The sequence below is a fragment of the Protopterus annectens genome, chromosome 12.part0 (genome assembly GCF_019279795.1).
Source record: "Protopterus annectens isolate FY-2018-M chromosome 12.part0, PAN1.0, whole genome shotgun sequence".
Taxonomy (NCBI): domain Eukaryota; kingdom Metazoa; phylum Chordata; order Ceratodontiformes; family Protopteridae; genus Protopterus; species Protopterus annectens.
This window is the reverse complement of record NC_056746.1, coordinates 220,412,513-220,439,708: the sequence shown is the minus strand read 5'-3', so window position 1 is coordinate 220,439,708 and position 27,196 is coordinate 220,412,513. Positions and strand designations below refer to the sequence as shown.

The 27,196-nt window shown below is 42.8% G+C and overlaps 1 protein-coding gene across 2 annotated transcripts in view; it reads left to right on the top strand.

Annotated features, from left to right (window-relative positions):
* RNPS1 (RNA binding protein with serine rich domain 1) overlaps positions 1 to 27,196 on the top strand; it is a 322,076-nt gene that overhangs the window by 152,909 nt on the left and 141,971 nt on the right. For both annotated transcript variants that reach the window (XM_044089282.1, XM_044089281.1), the window contains exon 4: positions 20,735 to 20,840. In XM_044089282.1, the coding sequence (XP_043945217.1) occupies positions 20,735 to 20,840 (106 nt within the window). The remainder of the gene's footprint in view (positions 1 to 20,734; positions 20,841 to 27,196) is intronic.

Genomic DNA, 27,196 nt, shown 5'->3' with positions numbered 1-27,196 from the left:
ATCCTGATCTCCATCCTTCCTTGCCTTCAAAAGGAATTTCTTTGGTGGTCCAGGGCATGCACTCTAAACAAAGGGAAACCCTTCTGTCTGCCTCCTGCCACTCAGATTCTAACCATGGATGCCTCGGATTATGCTTGGGGAACCCATTTTCGGGGCAACTGTCTGCAGGGCCTTTGGTCAAAGGATCAAAAGCACCTGCATATCAATTTAAAGGAAATGTTAGCCGTCCAGGAAGCCCTACTGGCCTTCAGGAATCTTTTACATCCAGGACAACTACTGATACGGACAGACAACACCACAGTTATGTGGTACATAAACAAGCAAGGGGGATCTTATTCCTACCCCCCTTGCAGACTAACCATGGATCTATGGAACACAGCTCTAGCTTGCAATCTGGACCTTCAAGCCCAATTTCTACCAGGGAAGCTAAACTTCCTGGCAGACGGTCTGAGCAGAAGCCTTTCGGATCCACACGAATGGATGCTGGACACCAACATATTCAGGATGATAACAGCAGTCTGGGGATGTCCTCACATAGACCTCTTTGCATCCCACCTTAATCATCAACTTCAGCACCAGGACTTTCCACAAAGAAGCTTGGAAAGTGGATGCCCTATCATTCAGTTGGAGGAACCTTTCGGGATATGCCTTTCCGCCTCTTCCTCTTCTTCCACGGGTATTATTAAAGATAAAACAGGACAAGCCCAAGATGATGATCTTGCTGGCCCCAAATTGGCCTCGACAGTTTTGGTACCCAACTCTAAAAAACCTGTGTCTGAAGCCCCCTTGGGTTTTAACTCGGTCTCCGAACCTTCTGTCCCAACATCAGGGTCAGGTTCTACACTCTCATGTCAGAACTCTTAGCCTGGCGGCCTGGTTAATCCAGGACCTTTGATTTCTTCTTTCTTATCCAAGCAGGTTATGGATGTCATTTTGGAAGCCAGACGTCCTAGTACTAGAAAATGTTATGCAGGAAAATGGAAAAGATTTTGTTCCTGGATGCAGGCTCAGGATTCTGATCCTCTTCTTCCAAACATTCCTTTAATTTTACTTTACTTGACAGAGCTCTTACATAAGGGCCTCTCTTTCTCTTCCATTAAGATTCATGCCTCTGCTATTTCTGCTCATTGTAATACAGACCCTCCAATCTTCTCCCACCAGCTCATGAGGCAGTTTCTCAGGGGAGCTAAGAACTTAAGACCTCCTAGATCTCCTCCCATTCCTGCTTGGGATCTCAACTATGTGTTGGAAAAACTGACCTTGCCTCCTTTTGAGCCTGCCGCCTCTTCAGACATCAAGTCTTTATTTTGGAAAACAGCTATTCTGTTAGCCCTAACCTCTGCCAGGAGAGTTTCAGAGTTACAAGCTCTTATGGCCGTGGAGCCTTATATTATTTTTCATCAAGACAGAGTGTCTTTGAGGACTAATCCTACCTTCATGCCTAAAGTGGTTTCCAAAGTGGCTTTAAATCAGACTATCCACTTGCCTACCTTTTTCCCCACTCCTCAAAATAAAGGGGAAAGGATCTTGCATTCCTTGGATGTACACAGACAACTAAGGTTTTACTTGGACAGCACCAAGGACATCAGGAAATCAGAGCAATTGTTTGTTTCTTATGCTTCAAGTTCCCAAGGTAAAGCCATTTCAAAACAGACCATTTCTAAATGGATTGCTCATGGAATCAGATTTTGTTATTCTCACCATGGAAAGCAAATCCCAGGGAGTATACGGACTCATTCCACCAGAGCTGCTGCCATTTCTGCAGCTTTTCTCAGGGGAGTTCCTACCAAGAACATTTTGGAGGCTGCAACTTGTAGTTCAGTGCATACTTTTTCTAAGCACTACAATCTACCTCTCTACTCTAAGTCTAGGGCAGGCTTTGCTTCTGCAGTCTTGCAGGGCCTTTTAGCCACCCCTTCTTCTTTATGACCACCACCCTTTATTTCAGCTTTGGGATTCTACCCTACAGTCATGACTGCAACAGTGAAACACGATGAACATAGTACAGTTGTGTACACCTACCATAAATGTAGATGTTTGAGTGTCTTCACTGTTGCAGTCTGGGTTTCCCTCCCTCCTAGCCCCCCTTGTTTTTACTTTTGTGTGGTTCCTTTATTCACCATTCTTCTGAGGTGTATTTGCAAAGGATACGGGACCTTTTCCATTTTGGGACTCCTGACATCTGGGGCAAGAAAAACTGGAGAAAATGGCGTCTGCTGTCTGCTTTGTACTCCTGGCGCTCTGACGTCAGGGCGCATGGTTGAACAGCCGACGACGGACCCAGACTTTGGGATTCTGGCCGACCGAGGACTGCCTGCCGGCAGGGGAGAACCCTACCGTCATGACTGCAACACTGAAGACACACTAACATCTACATTTATGGTAGGTGTACACAACTGTACTTTCCTGGCATTGCAACACTTTCACGACTGTCTTCCTCCAGGGACAATTGCTATTCAGACAGACAACATGTCGATAGTCTGGTACATCAACAAGCAAGGGGGAACCAGATCATATCCCTTATGCCGGAAGGCTCTAAGAATTTGGGAATGGGCTGTATCCACCAGACGCTTTCTAATGGCAACGCACATCCCGGGGTCATCCAACGTGATAGCTGACAAGTTGAGCAGGGCCATACTGTTGCCTCACGAGTGGTCCCTCAAACAACAGGTGGCGGACAAGATTTTCCACAGATGGGGCCAGCCTTGCTGCGATCCATTTGCATCTCTGATGAATACCAAATGCAGCAACTACTTTGCCCTTTATCCCCCACCGGGGAGCAACCCGAGGGACGTGCTCGTGCACGATTCGCCCCCGGGCCTGCTGTATGCCTTTCCGCCAATTCCCCTAATTCCCAAATTTATACAGAAAGCCAAAAGTCTGGGACAGACTGTGATTTTGATAGCCCCATCTTGGCCTCTTCAGATTTGGTTCCCCTTCCTGCAGAAGTATCGAGTGGAAGAACCATGGATCCAGGACCCAGTGCAAGATGATCTGACTCATTCGTCGGGAGATGTTCATAGTGTTACACTGCTGTAGTCATTACACTTGGGTTATCCTGCCGTCAGGCGGTTCCACAGTCGGCCTGAGTTCCAAAGTCTTGGTCCGGCGTCGGTTGCTGTCGCCTCCTCCCTGATGTCAGTGCGACAGGGGTATACAAGATGCAGCCGACGCCATTTTCTCTAGTCTTTCTTGCTGCCCGTAGCAAAAGCAGTTGGCAAGTGCCTGTCAGCCGTCTCCTGAGATTTTCATTCCGAATCCAGAACCGAAGTCTTCTACAAAGCCAAGTACCCCGTTGGGGAAACTTTTTCTTGCCTCAGACCGATGTAAAAGTTAATAACTGTATTTCTTGTGGGAAGCAAATGCCTCATAAGGATTTCCATTCCTATTATATTCTATGCCTAGGCCCAGACCACGATGTCACTGGTTGTCGGTTTTGTGCTAGGTTTAACAAGCGCACTATTAAACGTCTGTTTGATTTTGCCCAACATTATTTTGGTAGAAAATTCAATTATACCATGCCGTTGGAACTTCCGACGACCGGAATACACAAAAAGCGCAAAGACAAGGCATCCGAGGCCCAAAACTGACGACGAAGCCTCTTCTAGGCCAGTCGCCGGTTCTCCGGTTTTCATTGAGGTGCCTTCGCAGCCCCTGACTACCGCTTCTGTAGAACCACAGGCTGCCTCTCCCACGTGGAGATGGCTGGGCCTTCGGACGCTCAAGTTATTCAGCCTTCAGAGACCAACCTTTCAGAGGGATCCGGAGTAGCGGAGCAACCCACAGCTTCAGAGGGTGTCTTCAGACCTACTCAGTTAAGCATTAAACCCTCAGCTAAGTCTAAGCCTCCTTTAAAATCAAAGAAACAAATACAGCATTCTCCAGGGCAGGCCTCCATGCCCAAGAAACAAATGCTCAAAATGGCCGAAGACCTAATCACTCTGATCAGGGGGTCCCATCCCCCCCCCCCCGATAAAAGGCCTCAACAGGATGCAGACTCTGACTCATCTGACCAGGTGTCCATCTCTTCTGATTCATCCTCAGACCTAGGATACTCTTTACCCCCTTATGAGGATTCTGATGCTGAGGAATCAGTTCCATCAGCTTCACCGCCTGAGGACTACTCCTTTGGGGAAACCCTACATACCATGAGGGAGCATTTCCACAAGGAAGGCCAGGATTACTCAGAATCCAAGAAAAGGCTCAGAGACTTCCTTTTATTACCTCAACACAGACCCCTTGCTATCCCGCCAGTGTTAGATATTGTGGATGATGTGTATACTGAATCCAACTTAAATCCGGATTCCTTACCTCCAGCCCCTGTTAAACCTGACAGATACTACAGAGTCCCTGACTCACATAAATTTCTGTATAAAAGCCCTGTAGCTGACCCTGAAACTATTTCTCAGGGACCCAAAGGAGTTAAGGCCTCCTCAGCCAAGAATCCAGTTCCCTCTGACAGAGATTCCAGAGCATTACACAGATGGGGAAAGAAAGTATATACGTCCACAACTTTAGCAATGAGAGCCTTAAATTGCCAGTTTCACATGCTAAAATATCAGCAATTTTTACTGTCTCAGTTAAAACAAAATGTGCTACCAGAATCAGATCCTCCTAATTTTAAAGAGATGTAGGATTTATTGCATGCAGCTGAACAAGTGGGAAAGCTTACTTTACAATGTGGTTTTGATTCTCGAGAGACCTCCTGCAGAGCAACAGTTACAGGCTCTGTCATTAGAAGACATGCTTGGTTAAAAGAACATACGTTACCAGATCATGTTAAAGCAAAATTATTGAATGCACCTTTGCAGCAGGATGGGTTATTTGGAGTTAAAGCGGAAGAGGTATTAAAGAAAGTGGAGGATAAGGCAAAATCTATGCAAACGTTGAATGATTTCTTACAGGTTCAGCCTCCTAGATTTAGCAGAAACTGGCCAACTAAGAATTGGTCCTTTCCAGTTACAGACAGACCTCAAAGGGGAAGATACAGACGTCCAAGAGGTAGAGGTCAAACACAAGGTCCTTATAGGCCTCGTCAATGGGTTGCATCAGGCTAGAAAGAAGGGGAAGACCGGCCCCAACCATATAAAAAGCAGCTCCAATGACTTCCCACTACAGCTGCCAAACAAATTCCTCTTGGCAGCCCCCTTGGGAGGAAAACTGGCACTCTTCTACCACAATTGGCAAATGATCACCAAAGACAAATGGGTTCTCAGCATTTGTATTTTAAAAGCCAGGCAAGAAGAGCCGAAGATGATCCTGATTGCACCAGACTGGCCACGCCAGCACTGGTACCCAATCTTAAGGAGCTTAGCACAAGAACCACCCTGGATTTTGCCTCAAATCCCACACCTGCTGACTCTGCACAACAATCAAATACTGCACATGCACAACAATCAAATACTGCACAGCCAGCTAAAGACCTTAAACCTAGCTGCATGGAAGATTCCTTAGTCAAGCAAGCAGTGCCTCTCTCCAAAGCTGTTATGGATGTCATTCTGGAGGCCAGAAGGCCAAGAACCAGGAAAGCCTATTTGGATAAATGGAAGAGATTCTGTGCCTGGAACCAAGCTCACAGCCTTGACCCTCTTGTCCCAAACATTCCTCCGATACTACAATACTTAACTGAGATGCTGGACAAAGGCCTCTCCTTCTCATCCATCAAGATCCACGCCTCTGCCATCTCTGCTCATTACAACACGGATCCACCTATTTTCTCTAATCCCTCTGTTAAAACAGTACCTCAGAGGGGCTAAAAACATAAGACCGCCTCGTAGAGCACCTACTCCAACTTGAGACCTCAACTTTGTTTTGGAAAAACTAACTTTACCTCCTTTTGAGCCAGCTAACACAGCAGAATTAAAATATATCTCTTGGAAAACTGCTCTGCTCCTGGCAGTAACATCAGCATGAAGAGTTTCAGAATTACAGGCACTAATGGCAGTGGAACCTTTCCTCATTTTCCACCAGGATAGGGTGTCTTTACCAACTAACCCTACGTTTATGCCAAAGGTGGTGTCCAGTGTGGCTCTTATCCAAACTATTCACCTGCCAACTTTTTATCCTAAGCCACAGAATAAAGGGGAGAGGCTACTGCACTCTTTGGACATTCACAGGCAGTTACGCTTCTACTTGGACAAAATCAAAGCTTTCAGAAAATCTGAGCAATTATTGGTAGCATATGCTGCAGGAGCACAGGGAAAAGCCATTTCAAAACAGACTATTTCAAAATGGCTAGGACATTGCATATGTTTTTGCTGCACATACCATGGAAAACTTGTACCTAGCAGCATCAGATCTCACTCCACCAGGGCAACAGCCACTGCAACTGCCTACATTAGGGGAGTACCTACCCAGCATATTTTGGAAGCAGCAACTTGGAGTTCTGTACATACCTTCACCAAGCATTACCATCTGCCTCTATACTCTAAATACAGAGCTGGCTTCTCCACTGCAGTACTGCAGGGCCTTATAGCCACCCCTAATGCCTTATAGAACCAGCCACCCTACCTCAGCTTTGGGATTCTACCCAAGTGTAATGACTGCAGCAGTGTAACACGATGAACATAGTACAGTTTTGTACCTACCATAAATGTAGATGTTCGAGTGTATACGCTGCTGCAGTCCAGGTTACCCTCCCTCCTTCCCCTCTTACTGGCTGGTAATGTACCCATGTCTTCTACCCTTACTACCTATGACTAGTATTTTCTGGTAGCTGTAAGTTGTTTTTTGCTTTTCTTATGGATGTTTCATTAGCAATTGGAATTGTCTACCTATTTGGAGGCACCTGACATCTGGGGCAAGAAAAGAAAATGGCGTAGGCTGCATTTTATATACCGCTGTCACACTGATGTCAGGGAGGAGGAGACAGCAACCGATGCCGGACCAAGACTTTGGAACTCAGGCCGACTGGGGAACCGTCTGACGGCAGGATAACCCAAGTGTAATGACTGCAGCAGTGTATACACTCGAACATCTACATTTATGGTAGGTACAAAACTGTACTTTCTTCATCCCTCCATCTCCCTAAAACTGACAGCTTGGCTGCTCCAATTCCCATATTAGCCAGGTCTCAAGATTTGTCTCCCGCGGTCCAACATATTATAGTTTCCTCTCATAAACTGTCTACCAGGAAGCTATATAATAGGAAATGGAAACAATTTGTTCACTGGGCTTCTCATAATGACATTGACCTTTATGTGGCGCCTATTCATACCATCTTAGAGTTCTTGTCTTCCTTGTTTCATGATGGCGCAGCTGCTGCCACCATTAGAGTTCAATTGGCTGCTATTTCCAATTTTCATGTAGAGTTTAACGGGTCTAACATCCTGTCCCATAGACTATGTAAAGCCTTTTTGAAAGGTGGTACCACCTATCAGACACCCTCTCTCTCCCTGGAATTTGACTCTTGTTTTATCCCAATTGATGCTCGCCCCCTTCGAACCCGCCTCATCCTGTCACTTAAAGTTTCTGTCTTGGAAAACTATATTTCTGGTAGCCATTACATCTGCACATAGGGTCTCCGAACTTCAAGCTTTATCCTCCAAGCCCCCATATTTGATTTTTCACCCTGATAGGGTGTCTGTCAGGACAAACCCTACCTTTCTCCCCAAGGTCTGTTCAGAAACTAACTTAAATCAGTCCATTGAGCTTCTAACCTTCTTTAGACACCATACCAACAGACTGGAATACATGTTGCACAAGCTTGATGTACACAGACAATTAAGATTCTACCTAGATAGAACGAAAGACTTCAGACAATCAGATAAACTCTTTGTCTCTTACGCAGAGAATAAGAAAGGTTCTGCAGTATCAAAAATCACATTATCCAAGTGGCTTTCTGACTGCATTACATTAATTTATTCCTCCACTAACCAGCCATTACCGACTAACGTCAAAGCCCATTCTACCCGGGCTGTTTCTACGTCATTAGCTCATGCAGCTCGTTTGCCCTTGGATACCATCTGTGCAGCTGCCACGTGGTCAAAACTTCACACGTTTATCACTCATTACAAAGTGGACAGGACCTCCAGGAACAGGGCTTCCTTTTGGTTCCACTGTGCTAAGGAATGTTCTTCTGTGAGCCACCCAGGATTTAGGGTGCTTGGGACGCTACCCACGTGTAAGAACAAAACGGCAATATAGAACGACTTCACATAAAGAAGTTATGTCCTTACCATAACGTTCCATGTGAGTTGTTCATCTCGCCTTTTTGTTCTTACATTCCCTCCCACCTTCCCCCTTCTGTTGAGAAAGATGGTTGCCTTGGTGGATTGATCGAGTTTTGGCAGCCTGTCTTCTTGGACAGACTGTTTCTTCCATTTACAAACCTATAGGTAGGCACTATAGTTCTCTCTCTTCCTGTAGGCGCTCTTTGGTTGCAGCATACTAGATCTGGGGGTATACAGTAGAGCATCATGGGATATACATTAGGTCTCGAGATTCTCTGAGTATCTGAGCTTGAAAAGCGGTCAACTCAGAGGCAAGGGATCGGCTCAGAACCCAGGTGTAAGAACAAAAAGGCGAGATGAACAACTTACATGGAACGTTATGTTAAGGACATAACTTCTTTTTCCTATGGTGGGCACAGGCCTGTCACCAAAACAAGGGACAGCCATTCACCTTACCCACTGCCAGGCAGACACAACCGATGCATCAGATTATGCCTGGGGGGCACACATGGCAGGAAAGTTTATTCAGGGCACATGGCCCACAAACCAAATGCATCTTCATATTGATCAAAAAGAGATGCTAGCTGTGCAAAATGCCCTGACAGCCTTCAAGGACCTACTTCATCCAGGACAACTACTGATAAAGACGGACAATACTACATTCATGTGGTACATACATAAGCAAGGAGGCACACATTCCTATCCCCTCTGCAGGCAAGCCATGACTTTGTGGAACACAACATTGACTTGCCAAGTACATCTGCAAGCACAATTCCTCTCAGGAAAGACAAATACTTTGGCAGACGAACTAAGCAGAAACCTCATGGATCCTCACGAGTGGAAACTGGATCCACAAATCTTCAACATGATAACAGGGAAATGGGGATGCCCAGACATAGAGCTATTTGCCTCCCCTCCCAACTGCCAGCTGCAGAGATTCTCCACTCGGACTTATCACAAGCAAGCATGGAAAAGTGGACGCCCTTTCGTTCAGCTGGAAAGCCCTTGCAGTGTATGCCTTCCCTCCTCTGCCTCTCCTTTCCAAGGTACTCCTAAAGGTCAGACAAGAGAAGCCAACAATGATACTGATTGCCACAGACTGGCCACGCCAGCACTGGTACCCAATCCTAAAGATCTTGTCTCAAGGCCCAGCCTGGACATTGCCTCTAATACCTCATTTGCTGACCCAACAAAATAATCCGATCTTGCACAGCCAACTCAGAACCCTAAATCTGGCTGCATGGTGGATAATGTAATCATGCAGAACACACCTCTCTCTAAAGCAGTTATGGATGGTATTTTGGAGGCCAGGAGGCCCAGCATCAGAAAATCCTATGCAGAAAAATTAAAGAGATTCTGTGCTTGGAACCAAGCACAGGGAATTGACTCGCTTGAGCCTAATATTCCTCAGATTTTGCAATACCTAACTGAGATGTTGGACAAAGGCTTATCCTTCTCATCAATTAAGATCCATGCCTCTGCCATTTCAGCTCATTACAATACGGACCCACCTATTTCTTCTCATTCACTGCTAAGACAGTTTCTCAGAGGGGCCAGGAACATAGGACCTCCAAGGAGAGCTCCAATACCTACATGTGACCTCAGTTTTGTCTTGGAAAAACTCACACTGCCTCCTTTTGAACCAGCCAATACAGCAGAGATAAAATACTTGTCATGGAAAACCGCTCTTCTCCTAGCAATAACTTCAGCAAGAAGAGTCTCAGAGTTACAGGCACTGATGGCTGTGGAAACTTTTATTATTTTCCATCAGGAGAGGGTTTCTCTAAGGACAAACCCAACATTTATGCCTAAAGTAGTGTCCAGCGTGGCTCTTAACCAAAACCATACACTTGCCTACCTTTTATTCAAACCCACAGAATAAGGGGGAGAGACTTCTGCATACTTTGGACATACACGGACAGCTACGCTTTTACTTGGACAAGACTAAAGCCTTCAGAAAAACTGAGCAACTTTTAGTGGCGTGTTCTGCAGGTTCCCAAGGAAAAGCCATTTCAAAGCAGACCATTTCAAAATGGTAGGCCACTGGATTAGTTTCTGCTGTTCTCAACATGGGAAATCAGTGCCCAAGGGCATTATACCACATTCTACCAGAGCAGCAGCCACTTCAGCAGCCTTCCTCAGAGGAGTACCAACCAAGGATATTTTGGAGGCTGCAACTTGGACTTCAGTGCACACTTTTACAAAACACTACCATTTACCTCTCTACTCTAAATCCAGAGTAGGCTTTGCCACTGCAGTGTACTGCAGGGCCTCATAGCCACTCCAAACTCTATTTAGACCCAGCCACCCAACCTCGGCTTTGGGATTCAACCTAAGTGTAATGACTGCAACAGTGAAACACTATGAACATAGTACAGTTGTGTACCTACCATAAATGTAGATGTTCGAGTGTATTCACTGTTGCAGACCAGGTTACCCTCCCACCATCCCCCTTTTTTCTTTGCTGGGACTTACCTGTACCTCTCTATTCTATACAACCTATGTGGTGTATTTGCTTGTAGATGAAGGTTATGTGCATGCTTTTTTATGATCATAATTTTTACAGCCTACCCTTTTGGGGGCACCTGACATCTGGGGCAAGAAAAACTGAAGAAAATGGCGTTTGCTGCATCTTTTATACCCCTGGCACATTGACGACAGGGAAGAGGCGACAGCAACCGACGCCGGACCAGGACTTTGGAATTCAGGCCGACTGCGGGTAGCCTGCCAGCAGGATAACCCAAGTGTAATGACTGCAACAGTGAATACACTCTAACATCTACATTTATGGTAGGTACACAACTGTACTTTTTCCAATTAGAGGCTTTTCTTAACTTTGTTTCAATCTCTCTGGCTATTACTTCATCCAATTTCATATCCTGTACCTGTAAACTTCTTGTTATTTCATTTACTTCTGTCCGTTTAGCATCTTTGTATTCCACAGTATCTTCATGGATACTTCTCCAAAATGTGACTCTCTCCTGTTTTATAGAGAATTGGGAAACTAGGTAAAAGGAATTGAAAGACCACTACCTTCTTAAGTAAAGATGAGTGAATGATCTTTGAGGATTTATAGTGACTGTATTAGCAGTACACTGTCATTGTCAATATAGTGTGAAAAGTTGGTTATTAGTCGAGCAAACTATACTAATATGCAACATTTAATGATTAGCATTAAAATTGTAGTACAAAGTATTGCATACCATACTAAGTTGCACAGTGTGCAGTGTAAGGCATTAGCTGCAAAACAGTAGTAGAACATGTAATGTTTGTTAGTCATGTTCCAGTTCCAAACGTTGCATTTACTTTTCGAAGTGACAGTATACTCATTGCCAAAAGATGTGAAGCAGCTAGAAAGTGAAGCAGCCTTCAAACATGGACTCTGATGATGAGGGGACATCAGCTCAGTGTAAAAATCCAGAACCAGTGTTATTGTAAACCATTGCGAAAACAACTGTTAGCTAAAAGGGAGACCTAAGACTTTTAGGTAATGATTGTATGTACAGTATAGGGGGGGAAAGTATTCAAAGTAGGAAATACTTTTGCTGCAAGTCTTTATCTTTTTGGAAAAATGTCATGGTTAAGTAGTAATAGAAACAAGTGCAGAAGGTGAAACAGTGGTACTGCTCGCAGCCAGTGCGTCAGGTCTTGCTCAGGTGACCGTTACAGAAGTGTGTGTCAGGATAAAAAGGAAAGCCTGGTATTGTCTAGATGAGCTTGTACAAATGCTGGTGGAGGGCTTGCATATCATGTGCCAAGTGAAGTTTTTACACAGTCTGCCAAGTGCTTCCTCATTACCTGTCTGCATCCTAAAGCTTCCTCCTGTGATCGGACTTTGCATTGTGAAGCAGTTTTTATTTGTTGTTTCCATGAGGATTTTGAGTTATGAAACTGCTGACAAAACATGTCATTAATAACTGGGTGCATGTTCTTAGTAGTGGAGAGGGGGCTTTTATACTAAATTGTATTAGCTGCTATAAAGGTTGTATGATATATTACAATTTCTTAAATTGTCATTTGTATGCCACCAATTTTATAGACTAATGTTGTGTAAGACAACTGTTTAAGACTTATTTTGGAATGCAGTTCACGAACTACATGAAGTGGGGTTAAATTTAACTGCAAAGTAAATTTTTTGGTATTTTGAAGAGAGACCGTTTAGCTTTTGAGCCATCATTTCCCAAAGGTTAACTTAACATACAAGGATGGTAGTTTCACTTCAACCTGTGTGTCTGGTATAGTGATCAATGATTACACTTGGCAAAAGTATACAGGATGTAAATTACATTCCCACATCTATTGAAGGAATGACCATCACTAGCTTTTGTGTAGCAGGAAGCTGTTGAAGATAGACACAGAATGATTAAAAAATTATGTGCCACTTGAAGTGAAATCATTGTGCACATATTTTGAGAATGTATATGGGCAGCTGAGAAGGTGTAAAGAACACACAGGCAAACAGTAGCATCTGCCACCAATTTTTTCTGCCACCTTTTAGGAACTTGCGCAAGTACATACAAAGAGGATTGGTGAACGACAGCACCACAGACCAAGAACACTTTTAGGACAAAGAACAGTTACCTCATTTGATATACTAGATGGTATTCAGAATGACCAGAACACTACTTGTGACAAAATATGCAGATTACGACTTTGTGAGCCACCTTCATCAAAGAGGAAAAAGCTCGTACAGTGTGATCAGCATTTCCCAGATGTACTAAAAACAAAGAAAGGAGTCTTGTCAATTTGTAAAACTAACAGTAGAATATACTTCCTTGTAAACAAATACTAAGAACAAATAGAACCGCTCAAAAATAAATGTGTGCAAGTTAGGGATGAAATGGATATTGCACATAAGTACATGGGACTAAACATTAAAAAAAACTGAGAGCACCACAGTATCACTAAGTGGAAAAAAAAAAGTGCAGCCATCCTAATCTCATAAGATTTCACAGTAACTTTATGCACAAGTGAAGCACCATGCAATGAGAAAATGGATAACTATGCACATCAAACAAGGTAATAAAACATAACCAAACAGTACAAATTAAACATAGTCATATAACATAAAAGTGTACGCCACACCACATACGTTCATAGATGAATACTAGGCTAACTACCACTGGGACCTTTATAAAGCCCAACAACCCACGTATTTCATACTAGGGGTTATTGTGCCTTACAGGTTATTTTAAAGAGTGCATATTAATTGGGGCACGATTTAATGGCTGGTTACCTCTGTCCATCAGAGACATAGGTGTCAGACTGGGGGTTTATTTCTGATTTCCCATCCAGTGGTCCAGGTTGCACTTGAAAAGAATAGGCAAGGGCTCTGATTCACATGGATGGGAAGCCTGTTCCAGAGAATGGGAATTTTCTGAAATATATGCCTGTCCTTCCAACATGTCCTGATTAAGTCACAAGCAAAGTTTAATCCTCAGATCTAGTAATACTGGTGCTGTCCATTTTGTGGATATGCAGAGGGGCCAACAGAGTAAGGATGCCTTGTATGCCAGACATAAATAATCTCTCAGAAGTCTGTAGGAAACCGTACAGAGGTGGGACTTTGAGGTAATGATCAAAGAGCCTCAATCCTCACCACTGTTAACTGTGGTGGGAATTTCACTGCGAGGATAATGGCTACACACAATATTTCCAGATGCAGCCCTCTGCATCAAGTGCAGTTTCCCTTAAGAGCACACACAGACCACAGTCAGTCTGGGGGCTGGTTTCTCCCTTTTCCTCCAGATCCCCAGTAAGGCTCCCCACTGGCGCAGCTGTAGAGTTGAAATCTCAGCTGAGTGACCAAGCTAAGACCTCCAGCAGCCCTCTTTGTCCAATCGGTGCTTTGTGTCCCTGCCCAAGCAGCTGACACACACACACTCTTTGAGGTTTGATTTACACACTCACACACACCCCCACCCACCCACACACACCTAGGAAAGGCTGGTGCAGGTTTACTAGCTATGCCCCTTCTGCCAAGACTATAAGGTAGTTTTCACTGCCACCAGTCACTCCTGTCCGCTATCTTAAGGCCCTTAACAAAGAGTATCCAATCTTACAGTGTAATATTTATATTAACACAAATGGTATTTTGACCAAGAACAAGGCTATTAGGAGTGGCCCACACAGTGTCTCCTGATAAATATGCAAGTACTCTCAAAACTTAAATATCTCTACACAGATCAGCCACAATGAAAGGTTTAAATAAATTTAATAAATAATAAGAACAAGACAATACTAAATATTTTATTTATTTATTTTACATTTGTTTACCGGGATAGTCCGACTGGATACATGTCCATTTTCAGCGGAGGACTGGGAAGAAAAGCTCCAAATAGACAAACTTACACAGATTACACAATAAGTTCGATAACATTCGAAAATATAAAATAAAGTGAGTATGTACAATGGTTTAGTAGTGTTCCCTAGTAGGGGCTCATAATTCTCATGGACAGACACAATTAAAAGCAAGAGACTTCAGATTGGATATAGAGCTTGGTGACAGTTGCATGTTATGATATTTACAGATTATGCTTTCAGTTTATAACATAATCAGGGTTGGTACATGGGCAAAGCCAGTTCACTTTGAGATGCTGTTTGAGGTTTTTTTTTTTTTTTTTTTTTTTTTTTTTTGAAGATACTTTTGGAGGGTTGTAGGGTTATATAGTTAAGCAACGAATTCCAGGTTTTGCTAACAAAGTTGGCAAACTGGGATTCACCAGCAGAGTTATTAGCTTTGTGGGTTTGGATCAGTAGTTTGTTGGCTGACCGTAGGGATCTCAGGTTGCTATATGGCTTAATAATATTTATAACTGAGGGGATATCCTCAGGGTGGTATAGAATTTTGTGCGCTGTTAAGAGTTGATTGAATTGAATTAAGCTGGGCAGTTCTAGCCACTGTAGTTTCAGGTTCTGGCAGTGGTGGATTCTATAGGTGGAGCCAGTGGCGAATCTGGCAATATGGTTGTATCTATGGGACAGCTTACCTAGTTCGGATTTGTTGAGGTTTGAGAGTACAGGCGAGGAATATAAAAGAGTAGAGTAGGTGTGACCGGGCGATTGTAGTCCTAGCTATTGGGGTTAAAAAATGTCTTGTTTCTATACAGTGATCCAAGCTTATTGATGGGGCTGTATGATTTTGTTGACCTGTAGGTGAAATTTGAGATGGTCTATGGTTACCCCTAGAAGTTTGGTGTGTTTATCTGGGGAGATAGTGGTACCATTGTTAGAAGTGACAGAGAATGAAAGTGTGGCAGATCTACTAGTGGGGGTGAAGAGTAGAAGTTTAGTTTTATTTGGGATCAGCAGTAGGCGTTGGTTGGCGAGCCAGTTCTCAGAATTGTTAAATGTGTTTTGGGTTAGGATTTGTAGTTCGGATGGGGATGTGGCTGAGCAGAAAAGTGGAATCATCTGCATATTGAATACAGGTAGCTTTAGGGATAGCAGTGTGAAGGTTGTTGATAAAAATAGAGAAGAGTAGTGGACCTAGTATGAAGCTTTGAGGGACACCAAGTGTGAGAGGTATGGAGCTTTGAGGGACACCAAGTGTGAGAGGTAGCTGGCTGGAGAGTTTGCCCTGCCATAGTACTGCCTGTTCTCTACCAGTCAGGTAGGACTGGAACCACTGGATTGCGTGCTTATTGAGGGGAAATAGATTTTAGAGAAAGAATGAGAAGTTCATGGTTGACCATGTCAAAGACTTTTGATAGGTCAAGAAAGAGGGCAGGAGGGTAGCCTATTGCCATTCCTGTTTTGGTTTATGGCATTAGTAAAAAAACGGAGGGCTGAGGTGGTGCTGTGGTATGGCCTGAAGCCATGCTGGGAGTTGGATAGTAAGTTATTCTGTGTAAGGTATTGCATTAGTTGCTTGTGTACACATTTCTCCATTATTTTGGCTAGTGGGGAAGAGTGGCAGTGGGTCTATAGTTGGATATGTCTGTAGAACTACCACCTTTATGGAGTGGGATGACTTGGGATATTTTCCAGAGGGGGAGGGGATAGCTCTTTCGGATAAGGTTCTGCTGATAAGGATAGATATGGGATATGCAATGGCATCTGCAGCTATTTGTAGGTGCTCTGCAGGGAGGAGATCAGCAGCAAGGGTGGTAGGTTTTAGTTTTTTTATAAGTGTTTTGATAAAACTAGTGGATATCAGTTGGAAGCTAAATTGGGGTTGAATAGTGGTTAGATTAGGGTTGTGGTTTACATTTGTGGGGGTAAGTTGATTTGCTAGGGATTGGATTGTTTCAGTGAAAAAGTTATAAGCGCCAGTTATGGTCTGTGGGGAACTATGGGTGTGGTTAGCAGGGTTGGGTGGTAGAATGACCTGGATGAAATAGTTGATTTAAGCCTGCCTAGAATGTTTAAGGGTTATTTTGGTAGAAGCTTTTTTTTATCTAGTAAAATAGATTTTTTTGTATCATTTCTGAGTTGACTATATTTTAGATTGTCAAGTGCTGCTCTAGTTGTTTTCCAGCTGGCCTAGGCTCCGTTTCTAGTTTTGATTTTAGATTTGGTATCTTTTATGAGCCATGGTGCTGTGTTTGATCTAGATTTTATTGTACGTGCTGAAATATATATTCACAGAGACATCACAGTTCAAAATCACAGGAAGTATTTGAAATAACATTGCAGTACAGGCTCACACAAAGAAACGCATCTAAAATAAACTTTGATATTCCTGACTGAAACTAAGATAATTCTACTATTTCTTAGTAACTTTCTAGTAGAGCTAGGCAGGTGATGTGGTGAGTGGTTCTTGTTGCCAGGTCCAAGACTGAGTGCAGAATGCTCTTTTTTTTTTTTTCTCCACTTCTCAAAATATTACTGCTGGAGTAGCTTGCAGAATGACATAAGTTCTGGTCGTCTGACTTCTAGTTCCAAAGCCAAACCCCCCATTGCTGGCAGCTGGTAGCATTTAGCATATACCTGTAAAAGTACTTCTACAAGGGCTTTTACTCAGATCTTCGGCAGATACTGGAAGTCGTAAAACAATTGCATTCCGTCATGCTTCTAAAGTAGCAATTAGTTCACTCCAAAGACAATACAGAAAGCTTTCTAGTACAGACTTCTTGTCTCTAGCTTCATTAAAAATTGAGAGCGAGCCTTTCTGTGGCGTAGCCTATAAAGTCATTTAATTTTAAGTATTTTTCTAAAGTCTACGGGACTGAAGTTAACCCTCTGTATTCTAGTTTCCACTGTTAAAATATATACATTTAAGCAGTTAAAGTAGTACATGTACAGTTGTGTTCCAGTAGGGTGCACACTAGATGCATTTTAAACACAGCACTTTACAAATAACTTTTCAACGCAAACATCTGTATAGAGCAGTTTGATTTACAAATGTCACAGTTCTAATTTGTAACAGAAGGATCTTGTATACATTAGTTTGATGTTCACAAATGACATACAGTTATTTACAAAATTCCAGCTAGCTGTGCTGGCAGAACCTCCTTATGTAACATCTGCATAGAACATTATGAATTCATTTTATGTGGAACCTCTTTGGACGTTCCATTTGTTGTATGTGCCTGGTCGGGTACACACTGAAGGGGTGTTAAACTCCAATGATGGGTCTCGTGAGGGTGGAGTGCAGTGGCACGATGACTTCCCTGGAGCTAGGTGCCCAGCCCTTGTAAGTTGAGTGACACTGTGAGTGTATGTGTGTGGTTTTTAATTTTTTTTGTTTTACTACCTTGGGTATATGTTGGTTGAAAGCCAGGTTACCATCTACATGAGTCCCCAAATCCCTAACTACTATGTCTGCTTAGAGGTCTTTTAGCAATGAAGTAGTTTTCCTGGGTGGCCAGCTTCCCAAAAGGTACTATTATGCATTTCTTGGCATTGAGTTTTAAGCCATGGCTTTGGCACTAGTCATTTGTCTGTGTTTGACCTTCTTGTATGATGTTGGTATTTTGGGGGGGGTTTGTGTGATTGCTCCTAGCTTGCAGTTATCTGCAAGCTTGGTAAACCAAGCGCCTTTGACAGTGGACTTGATTTGTGAAAAATAGATGCCAAAGAGGATCTGACCCAGTACAGATTCCTGGATGATTCCACTGGTGACTGGCATCTTTATATAGGTGATTTCTCCATTCCTAATTTCCTGGGTCCTGTCTGGAAGCTAGCTGGCTATTCAATGAGCTACATTAGGGGTTTATGTCTAATTACATGAGTTTGTTTACAATGGGGTGTTATATCAAATGCCTTAGCTAGGTCAGGGTGGGCAGTATGCACCATTTTGCCCTCATCCATTGCCTTGGTGGCCTTCTCAAAGAAGTCTGCCAGACTCGATGGGCACTACCCGCCTTTGACAGAACTAAACTGCGTTGGTTCCAGTATCTGAAGGGTTGCTGTGCCATTGTTCATTTCCATAATTTCTATCCCTGTTTTTGCATGTGAGACTAGTCAGACTGAGTCTGTAATTACCAGGATCCAGTTATGCTCTACCCTTGTGCAGAGTGATGACCGTTGCATGAAGCTTATGTGGAGACTGTGGTTGAATAGTGACTCCAGTCATATTTCAGGCTGTTTAGTGGGCATCCTGGGATAGTATCTGAGCCCATAGATGTGCTCAGTCCAAGAATACACCTTTAAAGATCTGCTCCCTATTGATAATTGAAGGTTTGGTGTAAGATGTTATTTCTTGGAGATAGCTGGGGATGATGGTGGGGTGGGGGGTGGAGGGTGAAACTGGAGCTGGATTTGTTGACCAGAAAATTTGCTTTATCTCCCGATTTATGTGAGTGTAGCTCCATTTACCAACAGTTCAGCTCACCATTGTGTGCTGCCTATGAATTTTCTGATGTAGCTAAAGAAAGCCTTATGGTTGTCCTTGGCCTAAGACACTATCTTCGCTATGTTTACTTCAAAGTTTGTTTTGTTGGCTTGATTCATTTTATTCAGTTTGAGAGGGTTTTTTTTTTTTTTTTTTGAGTTACACTTCCTAATTTTAGTCATGATTTTTTTCTTTTTGTTGTTAAACTCGTTTAATTTTGGATTCCACCAGGGTGGTGTGGTTTGAGTTAGTTTTGGGCTTACTTCTGATAGGCACAGCAGCCTCTATGCAGTCATTAACATGGTTGTACAGAGCTTCTGTGAATAATTCCACATAAGCTGCTAAATTACTTGATTTTGGAAGTGCTTGAAATTTTGACAGGTTGTCACTAAATAAAGGTAGTTTGCCTTGGAGTTGTAATTAACTGTTGCATAGTTTGCTGGGTTTACAGAATTTATTCTTATTTCAAAGGAGACTGCTTTATGATCTGAACTTACCAGAGAGGGCACAAAACTAATACGGATGCAGCTTTCTCCCATATTTGCGAATATCCAGTCCAATATGTTTGCACCAGTAGAAGGTGTATGCACTAACTGGTCCAGGGAATTTGTGTTTACAAAGTCTAGGAATCTGAGCCTGCAAATTTGGGTTCATGTAGGATTCACAGTTTAGAGAGAGATCATTAAAACCACCATGAGTATGGTCCTTAAACAACCTAGGAGTATGCTTGCTGTTTATGTAGATTTGAGAACTCCACTCTCTATCCCGGTCTCTGAAGTTGCTGATCGAAATGTGTGGAAGGTACTGAATCCTTGCACTTCTGGGGTACTCTCTGCGGCTTTAAACCATGTCTTGAATATTGCACAGATGTCTGCATCCTCCAAGGTGAGGAGAGCTTGGGGGGAGTGGAACTTCCTTTTTTAAACTCCTGGCATTAATCACTAACACTTGTAGATTTCCTTCGGTAGGTTTTTCTGTGTTGGAAGGTTTGTCAGTTTAGCATTGCTTAAAAAAGGCTCTGTGGGTTGACACAGTCAACTACTACTCCTGCTTTGAAATTTCATACTGTAACAAACTAATACGTTACACAGTGTTGTATAACTTCTAACATTTTCATACATACAACTCTGCACAATTTGAAAATCATTCTGAACAATGCCATGCTGAAATATCCAGCTATACTGAATACTAAAGAAAGCTTAATATTTAACACTTAACGTATTTCAACATTTCAGTATTACATTGAGTTGATATTACTTATTGTAAGAATTTTTACATTTAGCAATTTATGTTAATATTAGGAACCCTGTGTATATATCTGTTATGACTTTGTGTTCAAAATTTTGACTGCTAGATTTGTTTCATCTATGTACATACAACTCAGGATGGGCCTCTGTCATTATTTATCAGTGTCCTACCCTGGTAAATGAAATAAGCATGAACCGCGGAAACAGGAAAAATTAATCTTTTTTTCTATACATTAGTTAAAAAGAAATTGCGCAAGCAGGTTAAGGCAGTGGCATTGAGTCATACTAGCATTAAAATGAGTATCCACCTGCCATGTATGGACATCTCTGAAGTAACCTTGTGTATACTGTAAAACCCAAATGTAACCTTCATCTTCTCTTCTTCTGGTGCATAATCTATTTAATGAGTAATAATACAGCTTAAATTAATAATTTAATGTTCGTTGATTTGGAAGAAAATGTTAAATATGCTGAAAGTGGTATATCATAAAAATTGTATAGTTAAGACATACTTGTTTTCTCTTTTTCTCTCTCTGTAGTCGGTCAAAGTCACCAAAGCGAGATGAAAAAGAAAGGAAGAGGAGGAGTCCAAGCCCTAAACCTACAAAAGTGCATATTGGCAGGTTGACAAGGAATGTAACCAAGGTTGTATCTGCTTATGAAAGCAAATCTTATTCTGCTGAACCTAGCTACATTTTATTGTGATGTTACAGTTGTAGTATTCCTGAGGTGTTTTGTGCTAGAATTTAGATGATGATGATGTGTTAATTTTCTGAGCAGTGTTTTCAATCTCTTATGGCTCCCATTGTTAATAGCAATTGAAAGTTGCTTTTGCCACAGATTGCGTGGCATCCTTTCTCTTGCCTTTGTTTGTTGCAGCTTAAGTACAAGTGTCATTTTGATCCTCTAAGCCTAGTGGGGTATTGTGTAGAAACTGAATTCCTATCCGCCACAACTGGTGCTGTTTTATATGCTGCCATGTTGGATTAACTTCAGTTTATCCATCGGGCATAGAACCTTGGTGGTGGCAGCTTTTTTTGTCCCATGAAGCTACTCAAAAATAAAAAAAGAAATGGGCAACATTTGGATTTTGGAGTAGAGTCTTTACAAGCTACTGTATAGTTGAAAGAACAATGAAAATTAGGTCTTGCATAGCTAGCATGAATGATGGTGTTTTTAGAAGGTATGTTAAACCACATCAGAAGTGACAATTTCCTTCTTAAAATACTTAATTTTAACTTTAAACTGAAAAGAAGAAAGATACACATGTTAAAATAATGTTATTAAATAATGCGTTGTAAATGTGACCGTGGAACAACAGTGTGTATTTATCCTCCCTAGTGTTTCAGCTGTAGTGTTAGTCTTTGAATGTATTTAAGGTTATGAACACCACACCAAGTACCTGATTGCTGTAGTCTCCGTTTTGCTTCTTAGATTATATATTCTATATATTATCTTATATATGTGTGTGTGTGTGTGTGTGTGTGTGTGTGTGTGTGTGTGTGTGTATATATATATATATATATATCTAAAATTAACCGCACTCAAAAAAATTTTGAACGAAGAGAAGAAATTTTAACTAAGAACTGAGCTTCGTGACAATAAAAGCATTCAAAAAAATAGTAAATCACACAACAACTCTTGTAGAACTTTAGCGCTTTCGTCTTATTTATTATCAAGACTTCTTCAGAAAGACGGGTTTCATAAGTATGAGCAACCATTTTCACTTCCTTTATATACATTAGTTCTAGCAGGCCATTTAAATTAACAACAGTTCCTTTCCAATAGTAAAGTGTGAAAAAGCAGGGTGCTGTGTGCATTTTCATTAACATTACAATCGCAGTTACATAAGGTAAATTAGTCAGACAGTAATAGCCTTGTGGTGCCGTGTGCATACTAAAAGGGATTGTGTGCAAAAAGGGACTGTGTGCAAAAAAAAAAAAAAAATTTGGGGGTGGGGACCGGGAAGGATGACAGTCATGCTGTGATGATTCTAATATAAACACATTACTTATGAGTCTTTGCCTCCAAAGGTAAGTAAAGAAGGGAACTGAGGAAGATGGAGGAGTCAGGTAGAGAGTCCTACTATGCTTTGGTATCGGTGTGTGTGTAGAGTAATGTGTGGGTATGCCACCTGATGGGGGAGTGGGAGGAATGCGGTGTGGACTTGAGGGGGGGCTGGTAGTGAGCCGCCCATGACAAGGAGCATATGAATGACAGTGTGTCCCAGAAGACTGTCAGTGCGGATGGTACCAGCTGTGGGCTGGTTTGGATGGTATCACCCCTTGAATGGCTGCGTGAAATAGTGAGACCGGGGGGTATAGTTGGTGCGGTCAGTGGGGGCTAGCCTGGTGATTGGGAGCATGTGTGTAGGGGGTATGGGGGAGTCAAAAGTCAGAGAGAGGAAACGCATTATATTCACTTGCACAGTTGTAAATCCATAAACACATTAAATCTACTTGCACAATTCTTCAAACCCTCTTGCACAGTTCTTCAAACCCTATCACATTTCAATCTCTATACCATTTAAGTGCACATTTAATGTTCAGTGTCTCGTTGAGACCTGGATAGACATCAGCTCTCAGTTCTATCTGCCATTTTAATTCTCGGACTTGCAGGAATGTGTCCATGTCCCCTACAAATTCTGTTATTTTTTCCAGCACTGTGAATTTGAATCCTGTGAAGTTTGGGCAAATAGCACTGTGTTTAGCCAAGGCATTCAAACTGTCCTGTTTGTGTATTGCTGCAGTGTGTTCTTTAATATGGCTACTCAGCTTCCTGTTCATTTTGACGATCTAGAAATTCCCAGAGTGTTCGCAGAAAGCAGAGTAGACTACATTTTTTGTGTTGCAGTCATAGTGGTCATGTAGACTGACAGTTCTGTTGCAGTGCGGGAAGGTGACATTGTTTTTTCATATGTGTACACAGGCAACACACTTACCGCAGTCAGACATTCCAGCTTCTGTCGATACTTCGCTCTGTGGGGATGGGCTTTTATTCCTCTCGAGCGCACCACCAAAAGAAGAGGTTCGTTTGAAACAGAAGTTTGGGGATGTCCCAAGTAACTTTGTCAGACCTTTTTCTCCTCCCAAGATGTCCCAATTGTTGGTGAGGACCCTCTGATTCCAAACATATCGGTGGAAATTGGAAGGGGGAAACTTGACACCCAGTCCTTTTTGTTAGGTCCGTTCTGTGCCCTTGCTGTGAATCCCTTTTCCAGGATTGGTGGGTACCTGGAGTGTCTGTGCTGTATGATCTCTTGGAACAGGTTGTCCACTAGATACTCTGGGTATTTTCTTTCTAGGAACAAGTTTCTGAGGTAAAAACCTTCCTTGATGAAAACCTCGTCCCTAAAATTGAGTCTGGATAACCGGATGAATTGTCCTTTTACAATATTCTTTTTCATGAAATGGGGATGCTGGCTGCTGAACTCTAGATAGTTATTCTGGAAAGTGGGCTTGCGGTAGATGTTGGAGTCAAACTGTCCACTTTCCGGGACTATAGTGAGGTGGATATCCAGGAATTGATGACCTACAAAAACTTGGAGCATGACAACTTCTATCTGGAAAGGTGTTTAGAGCTGGATATAGTCCCACAGGGTCTCAGGTGTAACACATTTCCTAACAGGACTACTCCAAACTCTCAGCTTCACAAAGAACTGGTCAAAATATATAATGACTCTGGGCTAGCAGCTATCAAAGCACTCATCCAAAGTAATACTGAGAGTATGGCCACCTACAAGTCTCAAATAGATGATCTGCAAACACGCATCCTGCAGGATCCCACATTTATTGACTTTGCGGAAATGTGGGACAATGTACCGCACAAAATTACTAGGCATGTAGCGACACTGATAGAACGCAAGAAAGGCAAATTGCTTAGGGACAGTAAACAATATGAGGAAGGAAAAGCATACCCGATCAGGCCCACACGCTCCTTACACACACGGAGAAGGCCAGACAGATATCCCACAACCAATCCGTTGTCCACAACCGAACCAAGGCCTATGACAGAATTACAAGAACCCACAAATGGGCCCAACACACCAGAGGTGGATAGACTCCTCATCACATCCAGCCCACTAGCAGGGAGTAGTTCCCAGATGATGGTACATACTCCTCCTAGGGGGACAGCCAAGACCAGAAATGCCTCTCCAGAATCAGCCAACACAGAGAGATCCAGACACCAGTGAACATGACCACTACGACAACAACGAGGACAGCAACAATACAAACCGCAGGACACCGGACAGTGCGATCAGTCAAGGAAGGGTTTATCAGACCCCACCAACGAACGAGCAGTCTTCCAACAACAACACAAGTGGCAACAACAATGTTTTTTTTTATCTTCAGCAGGGCTCACAACCAGAACCAGGACTTATACCAGGTTCAGACCTGGGAGTAATGAACGAAACTGGAACCACAACACCAACAATATTGAGGGAAGGAGGGGGAACAACAATCACAGGGGAAGGAGCGGGAACGGGATACAGTACTAGTATTACTGGGATGGACCACCCTGATCACCCTCCCCATTCACTGATACCAGCACCTGATAGCACTGACTTCAGGTCTCCAGCAGGGGTAGGTGACATCTTTAACCTCACTACATGAGTTTTCTCGGAAAGCCATCATAAGGTAGTGAAGAAAGGCTTTTCTTTCATCCCAGCGCAGAGCCCCAACACGGCGGATGTTATCCTGGACCTCAAGTGTTACTTGAGAAAGTTACAACTAAAATTAGATATACAACAATATGAAGAGGAAGAAGATGAGGAAAGCTCGGAAGATAACAGACCCCTTACCATGAAGAGCCTGTACACTCCTGCACTCTCCAACACACTGAGCCTCTTTGCGAGTACCTGCGAAAGAGATATCAGGAAACTCCTTTCTGATAAGCCCTCGGCAAAGTGGCACAACCTGAACAGGGAAGAAAGATAGGCTTGGAAGGAACTGAGTCAGGACAAATCCCTACGGATCATGAAGGCTGACAAGGGATCCGGGATAGTAGTGATGGAGCAGGAGAGCTGTATCCAAACACTTGAAGCATCCCTCATGAATAACCAGTTCTACAAAAAGGTCAACATCAACCAGGTACAACAAAACTTTAAACAAATTGACAACCTACTGTTGGAACTGTACCTCAGGGATGAGATCTCTCAAGACGAAAAAGACTTCATGCAGGTCATGACACCCAGCCTTGGAAAAAAATTTTGAATCCCCAAGGTTCACAAAAACCCTGAAAATCCACCTTTCCGCCATGTGGTATCGAACCGAAGGACAAAAACAGAAAAGATTTCTGTCGTGGACCACATCCTTAACCCCATTGTACAGAACAGCAAATACACCAAGGACTCCTGGGCTTTTCTAAATGACATCTTCAAACTAAGGGTGGATGGAGGGGAATATTTACTGGTCACCGTAGATGTAGAAGCACTCTACACAAACATCCCCCCACCCCAAAGGACTGACCCTCACCAAACAGTACCTGAACAGGCACTCCAACCTAAGCGGGACTAAGATAAATACTGTATGCAGGTTAACAGAAGCAGTATTAAGAAATAACTTCTTTCAATTCAACGGGAAGATTTACCACCAACAGAAAGGGGTAGCCATGGGGTCCAAAATGGCCCCAGCATATGCAAACTTAGTCCTCAGTGCCTGGGAAATGGATAAGGTTGAATCACTGCCCAGGTTCAACAACACCATAATGTACAGGCGTTATATTGATGACGTCTTTTTTGTCTGGAAGGGGGACAGACTTTCTCTGAGCAATATTCTGGAAACCCTTTTCCAGAGTCTGGACTTCCTGACCCTCACAGTAGGACATATCGGAACCACCACTCAGTTCCTGGATATCCACCTCACTATAGACCTGGAAAGTGGACAGTTTGACTCCAACATCTACCGCAAGCCCACTTTCCGGAATAACTATCTAGAGTTCAGCAGCCAGCATCCCCATTTCATGAAAAAGAATATTGTAAAAGGACAATTCATCCGGTTATCCAGACTCATTTTTAGGGACGAGGTTTTTATCAAGGAAGGTTTTTACCTCAAACTTGTTCCTAGAAAGAAAATACCCAGAGTATCTAGTGGACAACCTGTTCCAAGAGGTCATACAGCACAGACACTCCAGGTACCCACCAATCCTGGAAAAGGGATTCACAGCAAGGGCACAGAACGGACCGAACAAAAAGGACTGGGTGTCAAGTTTCCCCCTTCCAATTTCCACCGATATGTTTGGAATCAGAGGGGTCCTCACCAACAATTGGGACATCTTGGGAGGAGAAAAAGGTCTGACAAAGTTACTTGGGACATCCCCATACTTCTGTTTCAAACAAACCTCTTATTTTGGTGGTGCGTTCGAGAGGAATAAAAGCCCATCCCCACAGAGCAAAGTATCGACAGAACCTGGAATGTCTGACTGCGGCAAGTGTGTTGCCTGTGTACACATACGAAAAAACAACAACGTCCCCTTCCCGCACTGCAACAGAACTGTCAATCTACATGACCACTATGACTGCAACACAAAAAATGTAGTCTACTGTGCTTTCTGCGAACACTGTGGGAATTTCTATATCGGCAAAACGAACAGGAAGCTGAGTAGCCGTATTAAAGAACACACTGCAGCAATACACAAACAGGACAGTTTGAATGCCTTGGCTAAACACAGTGCTATTTGCTCAAACTTCACAGGATTCAAATTCACAGTGCTGGAAAATATAACAGAATTTGTAGGGGACATGGACACATTACTGCAAGTCCGGGAATTAAAATGGCAGATAGAACTGAGAGCTGATGTCTATCCAGGTCTCAACGAGACACTAAACATTAAATGTGCACTTAAATAGTATAGAGATTGAAATGTGATAGGGTTTGAAGAACTGTGCAAGTAGATTTAATGTGTTTATGGATTTACAACTGTGCAAAAGATGCTTTTTTAAAAAGTCCCCCCATCCCCAGGTCTCAATTTGAGATTCTTTCCATCCAAACCAGCCCACAGGG